We start from the raw sequence: 18,006 nt of genomic DNA, 5'->3' as shown, positions 1-18,006 counted from the left end.
ATCGCCTTCCAGAGTAATAAGTAACAAGCTGAGCATACATCTCAAATAGTTAGAAAAGGAATAGCAAAATAACTCAAAGAGGGGACAAAATGAATAATAGAAACAATCTTGAATTCAACAAAGTTCAAGCAGCCAATGAACTACATCAATCAACCACTTCAAATATTAAGTTTTCTTTTTTTTGAAATATTGGAAAAATTAATGGACTTCTGCTGAAATTTATTTTTTAAAAAAGAACAATTACAAAAATCTAATACTAGTAATGACAAACAGAATCATACTAAAGATATTATATATAATAAAAAATACAATAACAGTATATTGTGGAAAGTATCTAGACAATAAACTTGAGAGATAAAATAGATTTTCAAAAGTTTGGTTAATAGAACAGCAACACCACTATCACCTGGGATCTTATTAGGAACACCAACTCTAGGCTTCCACCTCAGGTCTACTAATCAGAAACTCTGGGGATGAAACTCAAGAATCTGTGTTCTAAAAAATTCTCCAGTGATCTTGATGGCCCTGAAGTTTGAGAACTGCAAAACCATTCCAAAACACAAGGCATTCAGTTGTGCTTACATAAATGGATAACTGGTCTCTCATTTATCAGGATTAAATAAACGGTCACCATTGAAGGGGGAACAAGTTGTTAAAAGACACAAGAACAATTCAGATAGAACTTGTATTTTGTCAGGACCTAATTAACAACCTTCCACTAATTTAATGAAATTGATAGTCTGCATGAGAAGGAACATATCACTTACCAACAAGCACTTTAAAATGCCTTCAAATATTTCCTGTAAATATTATTTGCAACTTGTTATGAAATCTCTTTATATGGCTTTGTCTATTATTATAATGAGGTAACATTCAGTTCATGTGATTTCATTGTTGCTCCAAGATTATTATTTTATGTTAGGATTTTAAAACTCATCACAATTTTTTTTAAGTTCCCCAAAGTACATTTCAAAAATACCCTCTGGAGTCTAACATAACACTCAAAATTAAAGTCATATTTCTGAATCACAACCTTTTCTCCTATTTGTTTCACTCAGCTTTGTTTACCTAGTTGCTATCCACACATCTATTATATAAAAGGACAGATTTCCAAGGAAAAGCCCAGTAAACATGCAGAGTAGTCAGCTTCAATTGTAAACAATCACAAAACAAACTTTAAAGGATTTATACCAATGTGAAGCTCTGTGGGAAACTGTTTTCTCAAAGTATTGCAGATGATTATTATGAACAAAATAAATGAGGTAAGGTAATGTTACAATAATGATCTGGAACTAAGAGTCAAATGAATAAGATTAAAGGCACAAAGAAACCCTTCCTAATAAACATGCAGATAACTGCTGGAAAGAAAAATAAGTTCCTTGTGTGAAATTAACTGCCAAACATTCCCAACCTACACAAAGCTGCCATAAAGGACATCTAAATCCGTCCTTGTTTGTAACATGTGTTGTGACAAGATTTGACAGTTTATCAAAGAACTATAATTGCCACCTAAACATCTAGCATTTTGTCAACTGCAAGTATGTTTAGCGAAAGCATTTAGTTCACTTAAAATACAACCATTTTTCTCTTCTTTCTGAAAGAACTAACCGAATTTTTTTTTCTCTTTAGCCCATCAAGCATCAGGGCTCTCTTTGAATTATGTATGTTGGAATTGTAAAGGGTAAAAGAATAATCAGTAAAGCAAGAAACTATTACCAAGGTAATATATATATTCTGGGTATTGACTCAAAAGACCTTCAAAATGCAACAATTCTCATAGATCTATAGACATGGTATTTAAATGTGTTTGCCTTGGGAAGGAGGAAGATAAGGCATTTTCTTTCTATCGCAATTTTCACTTCCAGAGCAATTTATTAAGAAACAAGGCCCCAAATACAATGTGTTGTTCTATAGGCATTATTCCTACCTGTAACTTTTGTCAGAGACAGTCAATGATAAGACAGATGTCTCTCTCAATCTGCAGAGAACAAAGTAAACAGGAGCCAAATCCCCTGGCAGCTTATCCAGGTAATAAAAATGTCAAAATAACAAAGATATTCCAAGACACTACTAATGATTTCTTTCTTTCTGTAGGTTTTGTTTTGTTGTTGCTGCTGTTTTTAAGCAAAAAAAAAAAATTGTTGTTTATGGTTTCATGTTTGTTCTTTGTTATGGTTACTCAAAAAAAAGAGGAAATATTTTATGCAAATATTTCTGCACCACTTTTAAAATTTTTCTTCAATTTGATAAACTTCAAAAATAAATTTTCAAAAAGGCCTAAAGTGAAAAAGCAAAAAAAAAAGACCATATTTGGAAATTCAGGAATTCCATATTGCAATAGATACTCTGCCTCTAATTATCCAATAGATCACAGGCCAGTTGCTTCATTTCCCTGGGTCTCAGTTTCCTTTCTGTGAATTGGAATATTAATATGAGTGGGTGGTCTCTAAGTCCATTTCCATCTTTTACATTTTATGATTCTAGACAAATCCCTGGAACAGCCAGAGCTTGGAGCAAAAATAGCAGTAAGACAAAAATGTCTCCTATTTAACACCTCAAGAAAAAATGCAACCAACTATGGTTTTTAAATGTTTACATTAGCATTCAGTCCTATTTGGGTAATATTAAATCTATTTAAAAATCTGTTTTGTTTTTCATTAAAAACAGAAAACGTGTGACACACTAAGAACACTAAGAGAAAAATCCATTTAATTGAAGCTACAAGTATTTTTTAGTGCTTCTAAATTAAGCGACAGAATTTTCTTTATAAATCATTGTATATATTCTGACTTAGAATGAATTGTATGGTATAGGTGGTTCTTTTGATTTTTGTGATAGGAAAGAATGTAAATGAAGGGTGGCAGACAGAAAGCAGCCTATGTGCATTGTCAACCATGAAGAAACTGAATTAAGAAGAAAAAAAGCATTTTCACGTGATGAGAGATGTGATTGGATCATTGGAAAGTCATTTAAAAAACAAAATATTTTTTGTAATTGTAGATGGACAGATACCTTTACTTATTTATTTTTTTCTATTTATCTTTATGTGGTGCTAAGGATTAAACCCAGTGCCTCACACATGCTAGGCAAATGCACTACTGATGAGCTACAGCCCCAACCCTGGCAAATCATTTTGAAGTTGCATTTTTAATAAGTAGCATTTTTTAGCTGTTTGTATGGCTTTATAACAATAGCTCATTCAAAATATCAAAGCACCTTATTTATAGTCAACTAATGTGTTTCACAGGTATTGCTGAATCTTGTTCATCTCTGTTACCTGCCCCAGCATTACTCCATCCCTGAGCTTATCCTATCAATGAATCCAACCCTGTGGGGAAACTCAGAAGTTGGGTGAAAAGATACATTCAACAATAACTTGGTAATTTTAAAATGTGAATGATGACAATTTGATTTTTGGCTAAATAAAAACATTCCAGAATCTAAATGTCTGGCAACCATTAACATGATTTGAATGTATGATCTGCTATTGATGCCTCCATTATTTTTATATAAAAGCCATTTCATTGTTAAAATTCTTAGTATCTATGGTCCTTTCTACTTCCTGTCCCACTATCTCAACCCGCAATACACTGTGGAAGCTGTAAATTTAAAATTTTCTAATAAGAACTTAGTTACCAAATAAATTTTGTCTTTCTGTTATAAAAACAATAAAAGTTCAATACCATATTAATGGATGGCATCAAAATACAACAGTCCTTCATTCTCAACTCCCCTCTCCAAAGGCACATTCATACTTATTTGATACTTTGAATATTACATAATCTTAAATACATAAATATAAACTTATTCATACATTCTGTGACTAGCTTTATACCTGTAAAAAACACCCTGAAGACATTTCCATATGATTACACATAAATCAATTCCCTCAATGGGTGCATTTACTGACCAATAATTGTATTAAATAAGGTCTACAAAACAGAATTTTTTCAAATACTCTCTATTCCAAAGTCTAGAATAATGTATCACAATCATTTATGAAGAAATGCTTTGTAAATAAGTAAATGACCAAAAAAATTTTCATGATAATTCACTTATTGATAAATACTTGTTGGTTTGCAGATTTTGCTTTTGTAAACAGTTCTAGGGTGGTTAATCTTTGTCACCATCTTATGCTCTAGAAATAGTAGCACCTGACATACAGAAGATATAGACTATTTATTGAATGAATTAATACATCAGTAATTATCATTGATATATTTTGAGGGTGCTTGTGAATAGTTCTCTGGAATAGATCCCTAGAAGCAGACATGAGCCAAAGTTTTCATACAAAATTACCCTTGCAAAACACACACATTTACACGTTCTATTGGAAACCATTGTCCGTATTATAATTTTGGCCTGCTTGATGTGTGAAAATAATTAGCATTTTCTTGATCAGTTGTGCTTTTCACATTTATTGGCCACTTATATTTTACCCTGAATTGCCTATTTATAGCATTTTCCAACTTTTTAAATTTTTTCACTGTACTGGAGGAACATGGTGCAAAAATAATTGTGCATATACTTTCTTCTCTCTGTAAATGTTCCTTTTAAACTTGTGATTTGTTTGGGCATTTAGAGGTTTTATGTTTTTTTTGTTTTGTTTTGTTTTCAAATTTGGTTAATCAGCCAAAGAAAACATTATAATAAGAGCATTAATAATGAGAGTAGTGTAAATTCCATGCACTAAGCAGACTTGACCCTGTAGTTTAAAAGCGTGAGGCACAGGCCAATCAAGAATTCTTCAAAAGACCTGAGGTCCATTTAGCCCCACGCGCACAACAGACTGCAACCGCTGAGTAACCACCGGAAACCGGAAACCGTTAGAGTCTCTGATCCAACTTCCCTTTCAATTTCCGACCCAGGGGAGACCTGTGGACAAGGAATCGTTAGGATAGTTGGCCAAGATGCCAAATATCAAAATCTTCAGCGGCAGCTCCCACCAGGAATTATCCCAGAAAATTGCCGACCGCCTGGGCCTGGAACTGGGGAAGGTGGTGACTAAGAAATTCAGTAATCAGGAGACCTGCGTGGAAATCGGCGAGAGCGTCCGTGGAGAGGACGTGTACATCGTTCAGAGTGGTTGTGGTGAAATCAACGACAGTCTAATGGAGCTTTTGATCATGATTAACGCCTGCAAGATTGCTTTGGCCAACCGAGTTACTGCGGTGATCCCGTGCTTCCCTTACGCCAGGCAGGATAAGAAGGACAAGAGCCGGGCTCCCATCTCCGCTAAGCTTGTAGCGAATATGCTGTCGATAGCAGGCGCCGATCACATCATCACCATGGACCTACATGCTTCGCAGATTCAGGGGTTTTTTGATATCCCAGTAGACAATTTGTATGCAGAACCAGCGGTCCTGAAATGGATCCGGGAGAACATTTCGGAATGGAAGGACTGCACCATAGTTTCACCGGACGCTGGCGGGGCCAAGAGAGTGACTTCCATTGCGGACCATTTGAACGTGGACTTTGCCTTGATTCACAAAGAACGGAAGAAGGCCAATGAGGTGGACCGTATGGTGCTTGTGGGAGATGTGAAGGATCGTGTGGCTATCCTTGTGGATGACATGGCTGATACCTGTGGTACAATCTGCCATGCAGCCGACAAACTTCTCTCAGCGGGAGCCACCCGAGTTTACGCGATCCTGACCCACGGAATCTTTTCTGGCCCAGCCATTGTTCGCATCAACGGTGCATGCTTTGAAGCCATAGTAGTCACCAATACCATACCTCAGGAGGATAAGATGAAGCATTGCTCCAAAATACAAGTGATCGACATCTCCATGATTCTTGCAGAAGCCATCAGGAGAACTCACAATGGGGAATCTGTTTCCTACCTATTCAGCCACGTTCCTTTGTAACAAAATGGCTTACAAGTTAGTCTATTTTTAAATAATAGTAAAAATAAATCCTGCCCATTGTTTTGCTTTACTATCTGATAAAAAAGTTCAGCAGAAGACCTAGCTCTCTCCAGTGTGACTGTCTACATTTCTGTATATATTATACCAGGGTTTATCTTAAGTTGGGGAGAGCTATATTGAGAACTGCTGAAATTTCCTGACTGACTTCTCTCATTCTGGCTTTTTTCACAATTTTGTGAACCCTACAGCTTTAACTATATAGCCCAGGTGGTGCGAGATGTTAGGCAGCCTTTCAGTGTGCTCTATAAAGGTGTTTCAGAACAATTAACAAGCCAATCAATCCATTCTCATCCCAACACACACACACACACACACACACTCCAATGTGTCACAGGTTCTCCAAGGTCTGTGCTAAATTATAGCAAGAGCCTTGGGCAAATCTCAAACTAGTTCTCCTGGTTGCTGAACTCGCTGAAAGGCAAAAAGCAAACAGTTTTCATTCTTAACCAGCCATTGGTATCACAAGAGAAGGCAGCAGTTGTAGCAAATGCATCTTTTTTTTTTTTTAGAAATACTCATAATTATTAGCACATATTCATTATACAAAATAATGGGTTTCATTATGAGGAAACTAATTACCATCTATTTGCAGACTATCTTGGATTCTAGTTACACCTGTTCCTTGCAATTTAACTTTATGTCCAACCATCTTAACCTTTTCCTAGTTGGGCCCAATGGTTGGTATATCATATTCTTCTGGATCATACACTCCCTGCTGTATAATCTCTTAACACTCACATTACTCAAATATTCTTTTGCCTAATACCACCAAGTAGTAGATTTTATGTGACATTGTATTGCCTTTTGATTAATTTAAAACATATAATTTTTCTCTTCCTTCTTTGTAATTTGGTTGGCCTCTCAACCTGAGATATTTTTAAATGATGCTATTGACTCTGGTAAGGGAAAACAGTAAAATATCTGTATATGGTGGAGAGCTGGATGTACTATGTGAAATTTCTGACCTCTAAGCAATAGAGAAAATCTCCAAGAGTTTCTAAAGGGTGAAACAAAAAAATAGCTTTTAAAAAATATATCCAAATTGCTATAAAATTCTCATTTGAACTCTTGAGCAAATAAGCAAAATGTAATGATTTCTTTATAGTTCTAAATGAATATTTTTAACCTAAGTTCTGTGTCCAAACTGTCAGTCAAATTTGAAGGCAATATTTAGACATTTTTAATGAATGCTTTTTGAAAGTACTATTTAAAGTTATTAGAAACAAAACATGTATATGACCAATAGAAATTAATGAAATGAAAAACACTGTGGTAAGCAAAGAAATGAAACTTAAAGAAAAATTTTTTTTCATGAAGAGTATGAGCCAATAAGATACAATTCATATAAAAATTGAGCTTCAATGTAAAACAAAAATTTTAAAAATATGTAAATAAAATTCTAGATATCTAGAAGGTGTTAGTAGTATGCTAGGTATGCTAAGGATCCTATCTAGTTGGGAGGGAAGTTATTGGAACCAATTACCGCCATTGTAGAAAAACCTGAGTTTATATTTTCTAAAATTCAAGGGCAAGAGTCAAGCAAGGGAAGAATGGGATGAATAACTTCCAAACTCCTAAACAGAAGAAGGAAAAAGCGGCATAAGGAAACCTGAAATCCAGATGAATGTAGAAACAAATAAGAAAATATCACAAATAAAAAGTACCAAATATATGCTATTACAACTAAATAGGTTAATGTCTTAGAAGATAAATAATTAGATTGGTTAGCAAAAGTATCTCACAATATGGTGTTTATAAAAGACACATCTAAAACAAAAATTTAGATGTAAATGAATACAGAAAAATATAACAAGTGTTAACAAAGAGAAACAAGGAATGATACTATCAAAGCAAAAATAGAATGTGTTGCTGATTAAACACATCAATAAGTTACAACTACCATCAATCTTTATGTGCATAATAACTATCAAAATATAAAGAGAAAAAACAGAATATAATCATAATCATAGATGAAAATTTTGATAAAGCTCATAATAAAAAGGTATTCTAGGATTTAAATGACAATATATAGAAATTAATTCACATTTCAAGCATGAAGTATATATAAATATTGAAAATATTGGAAGGTCACAAAAGTCATGATAAATATTTAAAAGGAATTTATTTGTACTATGTATAGTAGATTTTCTATAACTATCTTGAAAATATAGAGAAAAACAAAACTCTTAATAAGACAGGAATAAAATAAGTGTACTCGCCCTGATAAAAAATCTACTAGATACCTATAGAGACTAGATACCTATAGATACCTGTAGATACCTATAGAGACATACCTAATGATGAAACATTGAAAATATTTTCATTAAAATTAAATTTCCAAGCCTATGGGCACAAAACAATTTTTTTAAAAAAGCAAGAGTTAGATGTATTAGTAGAAAAAGGAAAGAGGCAAATCTTACATTATTTGCAGATGCCATGACTGTCAACAAAAAGTCCAAGCATCAAAACCTGCCAAATTCATAAAAGAAATCAGTACAGTGACTATATGTAAGATAAATAAAATCATCTTTTCTAAATACCAGCAAAACATAATTGAAAAAATGTTTCCACATCCTTAAGCAATAAAGTGTATGACTAGATATAAACCATAAAACTGTAGGACTTACATGATAAAACATTTACTAAAAGATGTAGGACAGACCTGAGTAAATACAGTTGGAACCTGGATAGGAATAATAATATTGCAATCCTGACAGTTTCCTCAAATCATCTAGTCAGTATAAACCTAACTGAAATCCTAACTGGATTTTTTAAAAGAGAATTTGAAAAGCTTTTCTTAAAGTTCATCTCGGAAAATATGTGAGCAAAAATAGTTGCAACCTTCCTGAAAATATTTTCATTACAATATATTAAAACATAAAGCTATAGTATTGAAATGTGGATAGATGCAGAACATAATAGTACAGTTTTGATTCCTGAAATAGACCTGTGTATACTTACAGGAATGTAGTGTATATGTACCCTATCTAATGGAGGGACTGACAGTATTACTGGAAAAATGTGCATAACTAAATCAACTTAGCAGGAGAATGACTATCACAGAGTCCCTGTGGACATATTTTCCTGATATCCTGCCTTAGCAATCATTCCTATAGTCTATTCAGATTCTTAAAGTGGGGAATGAGCTTTTGCCATGTTTTTTCCCCGTATCTTCACATAATGGTTAGTCTATCCAGATCATGGTGCTATTTATGATGGACTTCGTAATGTCAGATGTCACTTGTCAATAACTAGATTCTTGATGAATCTCAATGTTCTGCTTTCTTTATTACACACACACACACACACTGGCATGTACCTTTACAAAAACCTCTTCAAAGCCTCTAAGATCCATTATAACACTATTTTCTTATTTATATGAAGCCTGTCCATCATTATTATTTTCACACACTAAATCAGTCATTTGGGACAAAGTTTCCTCCAGAACACAAAATAATTGAAAGAGTGGTGATTACTGAGTAAATATCACATGCTACAGAATACATTCATACCAGTGTAGCTGAGTAGCAGTTTTCTAGCTATCAGCTGAGAGTGAGAGCTCACAAGAGTACTTAGAGGCTGGAAGAACATATATATTCTCAGAGTCTCGTGTGTGTGTGTGTGTGTGTGTGTGTGTGTGTGTGTGTATACACAGAGACAGAGGCATAGAATGTTGTAAAAATGGTATTAAATGTGTACATATGTGACAAAACTGGTATATCACAGGTAAATGATGCCCTGATCAATGGTACTGAATAACTGGCTTTTGATTGGGAAACCAATTTTCGTCTTTAAGCAATGTACCAAAGAAAATTTTAGAAGGAATGGTTACAATAAAACAGAGTTTCAAGCCCTGTAAGAAAGTGAGAAATAACCTTTACACTTTTATAGTGGAGAAGTCTGCCTTAAGGAGGATAAAAAAATTCAGAACTCAGAAAGATGAAACATGACTTCTGGAATTCTACATGCAGAAATGGGCTTATAGACCTACACAACTGCAGATACATGCTATCCTTTAAGAGAAAAGAAGAATGACACCTAAGATAGAACTGGTACAGAGGCCAGCAAGGCCACTAAAGGTAGCCCAGAAACTGAGTTGCCTCCATGGCTACAGAGACTGATGGAGACATTGCTGCAAAACCGGAGGCTGGAGTTGGGATTTAAGCAAGTGGAGGATTATCCTAGTCCATTCAGATTGCTATAACAAAGTACCTTAATTGAATAGCTTATAAATAACAGAAACTTTTATTACGATTCTGGAGGATAAGTCCGAGATCCAGTTGCTGTGGATTCCATATCTGGAGAGGGACTTATTATTTCCAATTCATAGATAACATGTGAGGACAGGTTCACATGCCAGAGGGGTGAGGGAGGTCTCAGGATCTCTTTTTTGAGGGCACTAGTCCTATTCATGAGGGCTCCTAATCACCTACCAAAGGCTTTACCTCCTAATACCATCATATTGGTTTTCAATACATGAAAATCATGAAATACATGAAAAATCCTACATATAGGATTTCAATACATGAAATTTGGGGAGATATGAGCATTCCTTCTATAGAAATCATTAAGCCACAGAGGATTATTCTTGGATCTTGAAACCCAACTTTTTCCTACTAAATTTCAAAGTTGAGACCAGCAACCTCTTCATTTGTATTAGCTTTCCATTGCTATGACAAAATCAACTGATAAGGAAGAAATATTTATTTTGGATCATGGTTTTAGAGATTTCAGTCCAGGGTCACTTGACCTTGTTATCTTTGGGCCACTGGCAAGACATGGTAGGGTGCATGTGGTGGAAAAAACTGCACACCTCCTGGTGACCAGGAAGCAAAAAGAGAGAGGAGCCAACAGCCAGGGTTCTCATAACCTCTTCATGGGCGTGTCCACCAGAGACCTAACTTTCTTCCAATAGGCCCCACCTCCTAAAGGTTCTACCACCTCCCATAGCCTCATCAGCTATGGAAAAAGTCTTCAACTAATGAGCCTTTGGGAGAATATTTAAGATCCAAAACAGCATTATTCCTTTCACTTTCTTCCTTTTTGAACGTGAATGCATAAGGATATACACTTTCTATCATAGACAAGTACAAGGATATGTAGCTTAGCCCCTCCATTGTATTTTGGAAGATGATAACTTGTGTTCTATATTCACAGGTCCAAAATGGAGAATATCTTTTTTTCCCAGAATGGCTTATGCCATTCTGGTATATACTAGTCAAACCCATGCCTGATTTAGATGATGAGATACAGGACTTTTGAGTTAATGATAGTTAGATGAGATTTTGGACTTAGAGCTTAGAGTAGGCTAAGATTTTTGGAAATGCTGGCATAGGATGAATGTGTTCTACACGTGGGCAGACATGAAGGGGGGAGCCTGGATGGCAGATTTGGTTGGGTTGAATAGTGGTCAACCAAAAGTTATATCTAAGAAATATCTCACAGAACCTGTGAACATGACCTCATTGGGATCTTTGCAGATGTAATTAAGTTTAGGCTTTTGAGATGAGATCATGCTAGATTTATGGTGGGCCTTAAATATAACAAAGGTTAAAAAGACAGAGACACAGATAAGAAGGTGATTGAAGATGGAGGCAGAGATTGAAGTAATGTGTCTACAAATCAAGATATGCAAACAGGATTGCCAGGAGCCAACAGAAGTTAGTAAAGAATTGTGCAGCAAATTCTGCCTCAGACCCTCCAGAAGGAATTAGCCTCCAGAAATGTGAGAGATGGTTTAAACAACAGTTTAAACCATCTAGATTGTGGTAATGTGTTGCTGCAGCCCTAGAAAACTAATGCAGATTTGGGGACTAGGAGGTGGGCTGCTGCCCTAATGAATACTAAAGAGTGCAGAAGTGGATTTGAAATTGAGCAATGAGTACAGGCTGGAAGAATTTTGAAATACATAATAGAAAAGGCCTAGATTGCTTTGAAGAGACTATTGGTAGAAATATAGCTGTTAAGGGAGATTGCGAAAGGGACTTAAAAGAAAGAGGATGATAAAGAATACCTCTGTCATTTTAGAGAATTCAAATTTCATCCTGAACAGAGATATGAGGTTCTTATGAGGTCTCAAAAGGAAATGAGAAACATGTTATTATAAATTGAAGGAAAGCCACTGTTACAAAGTGACGAAATTCATGGTTGAATTGTGTTGTGTTGGAAAGCAGAACTCTCAAATGATGAACCCCAATATTTAGGTGAAGATATTTCTAAGCTTAATGTTGGGGATATGGCTTGGATCCTTCTTGCTGCTTATAGTAAAATTGGAGAGGGAAGTAAGAAATCGTCAAAGGAACAGTAAAGAGGAGCTAGCACTTGATAATTTGAGAGGTTCTCAGTCTACCTAGATCCCAAGGATGCTAAAATTAGGAAATTCATTGTTGAGAAAGCATGCTCTACATAGAAGCCTAAAGGTGTGACTGGATAACCTATTGCTCAAGAAATTAGGTGTGTGACTCCTGGAGCCAATCAACCATCTCAACACAAGGCAGGAATGGAGACTAAAAAGACTAAATATAGTTCCAAACAATCAGTTATGCTTTGATTGCTTTTTAAAAGTTGGCATAAATTTTACCTAATGAAGGATAAGCCTAGAAATAACTAAATGTCTTAAATACCAAACTAACTAACCTGAGGATGTTTCATTTACTGGGGAGGAAAAAAAAAAGCAATGGGGAGCCCTCTAGCTTTCTCAGTAGTTTTTCAGCAGATCACTGATGTGATGAAAGTAGTACTTTTTGGAGAGATTTCAGCAGCAATGTGCAAAGTGAACTGTACTGGAAAGAGTCTACAACTGGGAGACCAAATGTATCTGGGTGGGTTCCATTTTGAGAAATTAGGCCTAAACAAGATAGTGTTTTAAAATGTATCACAAACAAAGAAGACTTCATTTTCCTAATCCCTCAGGCACACAAGGGTTGTTTACGGGAATTTGGCATGAGTATATATTTCTAAATGTAACACTGATGGTATCTCTTATCAGATGACATGATTAATGATGTTTTCTTCAGAGTGGCTTCAGTTAGTGTTTATTAAGATGCTTCCCAAATCCTAATGTTATTTCAGAGATGCAGTCAGATGATTATACTTATGAGTACCCTGCAAGAATTAGAAAAGATAAGGCAGTGATTGAATGGTTTTTAAATAATACATTTTATGCCGATTAATTATTATGCAAATAGTGACTTTGTTCTCTTGTTTTTATGCTTGTCATTCTGTTTCTTTCTTTTCTAAGAAACCCACTAATTTTTAACCCTGACTTCATTGGAAATGCCATGTAATGACTGGTATAGCCCATCCCTTGGTGCAAGGGAAAGGAACCTCCCTTTCACAATATTAAATAATTTCTGGTTGTGGGCTTATCAGTGAGTAGAGTCAATGTCACAGTCTGAAAATTGTGCATTTCTTCTTTCTCCTTGTTTACTATTTGGCTTTTCTACTTAATTGCCCTACCACTTAAGGGAGAAAAAAGGAAACTAGCCCATGGTCTTTAGAAATGGCATGAGATGCAGGAAGAATAGCAGCAGTGAAGGCTTTGAGCTATATCATACACGTGTTAATGCAACTGAAAGAAAACCATTGTGGTCAGAGTAAGCAAGCAAAAAAGTCAAATGTAATTAAATCAACAAGATGGTCAGAGTTACAGGGCATGGTGGAGCGTGCCTGTAATCCCAGCTACTCAGGAGGCTGAGGCAGGAGGATTGCAAATTCAAAGTCAGCCTCAGCATCTTAGTGAGGCCCGGAACAACTCAGCAAGACCTGTCTCTAAATAAAATATTTTAAAAAAGGACTGGAGATGTTTCTCAGTGATCAGTGCCCATGGGTTCAATCCCCAGTACCAAAACAAACAACAAAAAAAAAAATGGACCGAGTCAGAAAAGGTAGGTAAACTACCACATGCTCTTATCACCAGTCATCATCATATTGATTGTTTGTCTTTTGCTTGTCCCTTACCAGTAAATGCTCAAGTCTCTATTAGGAAGATTATGTCTTAAATTTTTACTCAATAAGTTACTACTTGTCCTTCAATGAGGTTTTCTGAATGCAATAACAACTCTCATATTCTAAAATTTGCAAGATTATAAACATCTGGCCTCCCATCATTGACCTCCTGAATCTCTAGATGAGAGACTTGGGAAATTACCTTTAATAATTCTTATGATCAGGCAAGTTTAGGAAAACTCTAAGCCTCAAAATCAAGTTTAATAGAATTTTGAATGCAAAAGACAATTTTGAGCAGTAGTTCCCCAAATCACTTACTACTTTACTGATGTTTTTGGTAGCTCTGGCCAGTACAGGGCATGTGAGTAACCACTTGCCCTTCTCATAACTATGGTCTTCATCTCTAATGAATCTCACGACTCTTTCCTGCTGACTCTATCCAGGACCACAGATTCTTTCTCCTTGCAGGAGTCCCAGTAACCATCATTTCCTAGGACATGAAACTAAAATGCCATTTCTCTTGCAGGGTTATCACTAGATCAGGGGAAATTTTCAGTCAATTTGTATTTGGGCATATATTGAATTATTACCCAGTAAAATGTATTTAGGTCTGTGGTTGATCTATAGGGTTAACTGTACTTTATTGATTCACCAATATATATTGATGAGATTTCATAACTGCAATATCCAGAAAAAATTAATTTCAACAATTTCTTTTTTAAAAGCATATGTATGGGGTTGGGGTTGTAGCTCAGGGGTAGAGTGCATGCCTAGCACATGTGAGGCACTGGGTTCAATCCTCAGCATCACATAAAAACAAATAAATAAAATAAAGTTATTTTGTCCACCTACAGCTAAAAAAAATTTTTAAGTTTATGTATACAAATATACTTATGATGAGGCAATGGAAACAAAAACAGTGAGCTCTATAATTAGATTGACCTTAATTTTAATCCTGCTACTTGCCAGTTATAGTACTAACCAGTTAATACATGCCTTTGAACCTCTGATTCTTTATCTCCATTATAGAAATAAAATTCTTCGCACAATTACTATAATATGAACATTTAATGTGAACGTGTGAAACAGCTAGAACAGGTTTGGCCACATGACATGTACATTAAACTAAGGCCTTGATTTCTTTCTCTCCTTTACGAACATAACTCTCACTCTAGTAATGGACTGGCTTATGAAATTTCCTGTTTCTCTATTTGGTAATGGAATTTGTACCATAGCACAAAAATGTTCTAAATGGTTATATATTCAAAATTTAATAATTAATGTATTGAGACAAGCAAAACCCTTAGTTAATCTTTTTGTGGTAATGGGTGTATGCCCTAGATTTTAAGTAAACTTTAGAATCATAGTCCCTTCACGTTAGGTGGGATCTCAACATCATTAGTATAATGTGCTGAACTCTACTGCAAATGGTTAGAAAATAAGCTGAAATTGGGGCTTCTGACAAATATGTATGTCCTGGAGTTAAGAAAGAATGTCTAAAAGTAAGCTTGTTGTTTCTTCAGTAAAAAGTAATGACTGTGAGGTATGTTCAGATTTCAATTATTGAAGGAATATTGAATTTATACTATCATTAAGCTAGGAAAGTTAAGCTAACAATTTTAAAAATACAGATAAATTTGTATGTCCCTAAAAATTTTAAATAACTCAAATAATTAGAAACCTAAGTGAATAAAAACAATCCAATTCCTAAACCTGATAATAATTCAAAAATTTTCTGAAGTTGAATGTAAATACATCTCAAGTTTTCCTAACAGATTATCTTACCTATCTTTTGCCCCATGGACATGTACACTTATTCAAAACATGCCAGTAGGACAAAATATCAAAAAGTTAAGTTGCAGACTGGTATTACCTGTATAATTGCCTCATTTGCAAAGGCCAACTCCTATTTTATGTCTCTTAACTCTCCTTCAGCTACACTCACAAGGATCTGCAAGTTTCTTAACCAATCCTAACAAAAGTTTTGAATCTTTAATCTGGTATAGGTTTAGAATTAATCACAGCAATGCAACAGCTATTCACAGAGGTTGGGTCCCTGTGTACTCCTGTTTCTCCTATACCACCAAATGGCTCAGCCCAAGGCCTGCATTATAAGAATCAAACCTTGGGTGTCTAGACATTCCCAGGCATGGCACACTCTGACCCACCTCTTTCCTTAGCCATTAGACCAGGTTGTTCCTTTGATTCTGTCTTTCCTCTGTATACTATTCTATTTTGTGCTCTGGTCCCTGCTCTGAGCACCCAGGTGATGTCAAGTCTAGAAGCTTATTAGTCCTGGTGTTGGTAATGTTTTCCTGAGAAGAATCCTGAAATGGTTTCTCTCACATCTGCCACATTGTCACACCATTGTCAGCTTTTTTGCACCATCATCTAGATTTCCTATATTTTTGTTCTGATTATCAAATACATTTTTTTTAATGTTAGTACTTGCCAGTATCGTACACAAGTTTGTTGTACCTTTTGGACACTCGGCTTTTGAAGTTCCCATCTAACCTCACCAGGTCACATTTCTACTTCCTATACCCTGATCTCTGCCACAATAAGCAGCTTTCCAATCAGTTTTGGTCCTGACATGTCCCTGCTAAAATTCCCTTAAGGTTTCCAACAAGGCTGACCCATTATTTCTACCTATTCTTCTGCACAATTTTTCCTACATAATGCTGAAAGATTGATCTTCAATGACACTCTTTTAATTTTATTATTCTGTTTAAACTTTATTAAGTTCTTCTGCATGGCTTCTAAGACCCTCACAGGATCTATCCAGTCAAATTGCTTAGTAATTCCCAAGAGTCTGATATGACTTGTTCACAGGTCAAGTTCATGCTATTGGTTCCACATAAACTGTCTTCCTTCCTCCTCTCTGCATGTCTCAGGCCTGGCCATTGTTCAAAGACGAGATTGTTGGCCCAGGCCCAAAATGTCTACAGTTAGGCTTCCTTACTGAGACTTTTGGTAGGTTACATTATGTTTTTAGTGTGCAGCCAGAGCTGAGAATTAGCTATGTTATGGTTAGTCAAGGTCAGAAACACTCTGATTCAGCATATATACTCAAGGTCATAAACATTAACTTGTGAGCATGTACCCCCTATGTAACCTGTTGTCAGTGTGCCTTCTTTGTTTGGCCTAAACATAAAAAGGGCCTTTGGAAAAGACTCAGGGGCTAATGGGAACAAAATGGGGCAAAATAAGGACTAAAAGGAAACTGGCTGGGGGCTGAAACTAAAGTCGGAGGCTGCAGGCTGTGGCCACCTCTGAATAAAGTATGTCTACTTCCCTAACTACATCTTGCATCTTTTTCTGCCTGCCAAGCCCTGAACCTTGTTTTCTGGCTGTGAACTTCTGCATGACAAAGCTCCAGTAGAAATTCCAACATAAAGTCTTTCTTGATTCCTTCAGTTCTTCCATACATTGTCCATGTTTTTAACAGTTTTGTATTTAATTATTTTTTTAATTTCTAAAGAAATGACCACTTTTATCTCTTACAATGCTTAGTACAGTGATAGGAAGCATGAAACAGACTGAAAAAAAAAAAAACAAGTACAACTGGTTTTAAAAAATGTTTTTATTTCCATTGAAAACACATTGGTCACAAAACTGAAGAGTGCTTCAGTTGTATATGATATGATGATTCAATTATGTGTGCATTTCTCAGGTAAGACACTGTATCAGGGAAAACATAAGGTGACTATGGCCTTTGTAAAGCAGAAGCAGGTGTTATTGTGGAAACCTGTCTGCAGTGGTAAGTGACCAGCTAAGTTAAAGGCCTGGGAGGGACTGCCTCCTCATTGTTTCGCTTGGAGAGTTTTTCTAGGATATTTATTTCAAACATTAATTTCTAGAATGCTTATTTCAAATAGGGCAGAGGACTAAGAAAAGGTGACGGGTGATTCCAATAAAAAGTGATAGAAAAAGAGAGAATATAAATGTAAAGATTGTTCTAAGAACCAGCTAAGATTTAGATCAGGAAGGTAATGGAAGAGAGCTATGCCTAGCATCCTGTTCCTTGCATATAAATAAAGTGTTGGTAAATGTTTAACAAACATCTCTCTGGAAATCAAAATTCCTGATCTGTAGAGTTTGCAGATTTCCATGGAATTAAATACTCCCATTG

At 35.5% G+C, this 18,006-nt stretch overlaps 1 protein-coding gene across 1 annotated transcript; it reads left to right on the top strand.

Moving 5' to 3' along the window:
* Positions 1-4,874: 4,874 nt before the first annotated feature.
* Prps1l1 (phosphoribosyl pyrophosphate synthetase 1 like 1) lies at positions 4,875-5,867 on the top strand. The gene has a single exon (XM_015498159.2). The coding sequence runs from the start codon at positions 4,911-4,913 to the stop codon at positions 5,865-5,867; it is 957 nt and encodes a 318-aa protein (XP_015353645.1). The 5' UTR covers positions 4,875-4,910.
* Positions 5,868-18,006: the final 12,139 nt, after the last annotated feature.

Source organism: Marmota marmota, unplaced genomic scaffold, assembly GCF_001458135.2.
Source record: "Marmota marmota marmota unplaced genomic scaffold, marMar, whole genome shotgun sequence".
NCBI lineage: Eukaryota > Metazoa > Chordata > Mammalia > Rodentia > Sciuridae > Marmota > Marmota marmota.
This window is presented reverse-complemented; position numbering and strand designations above follow the sequence as displayed.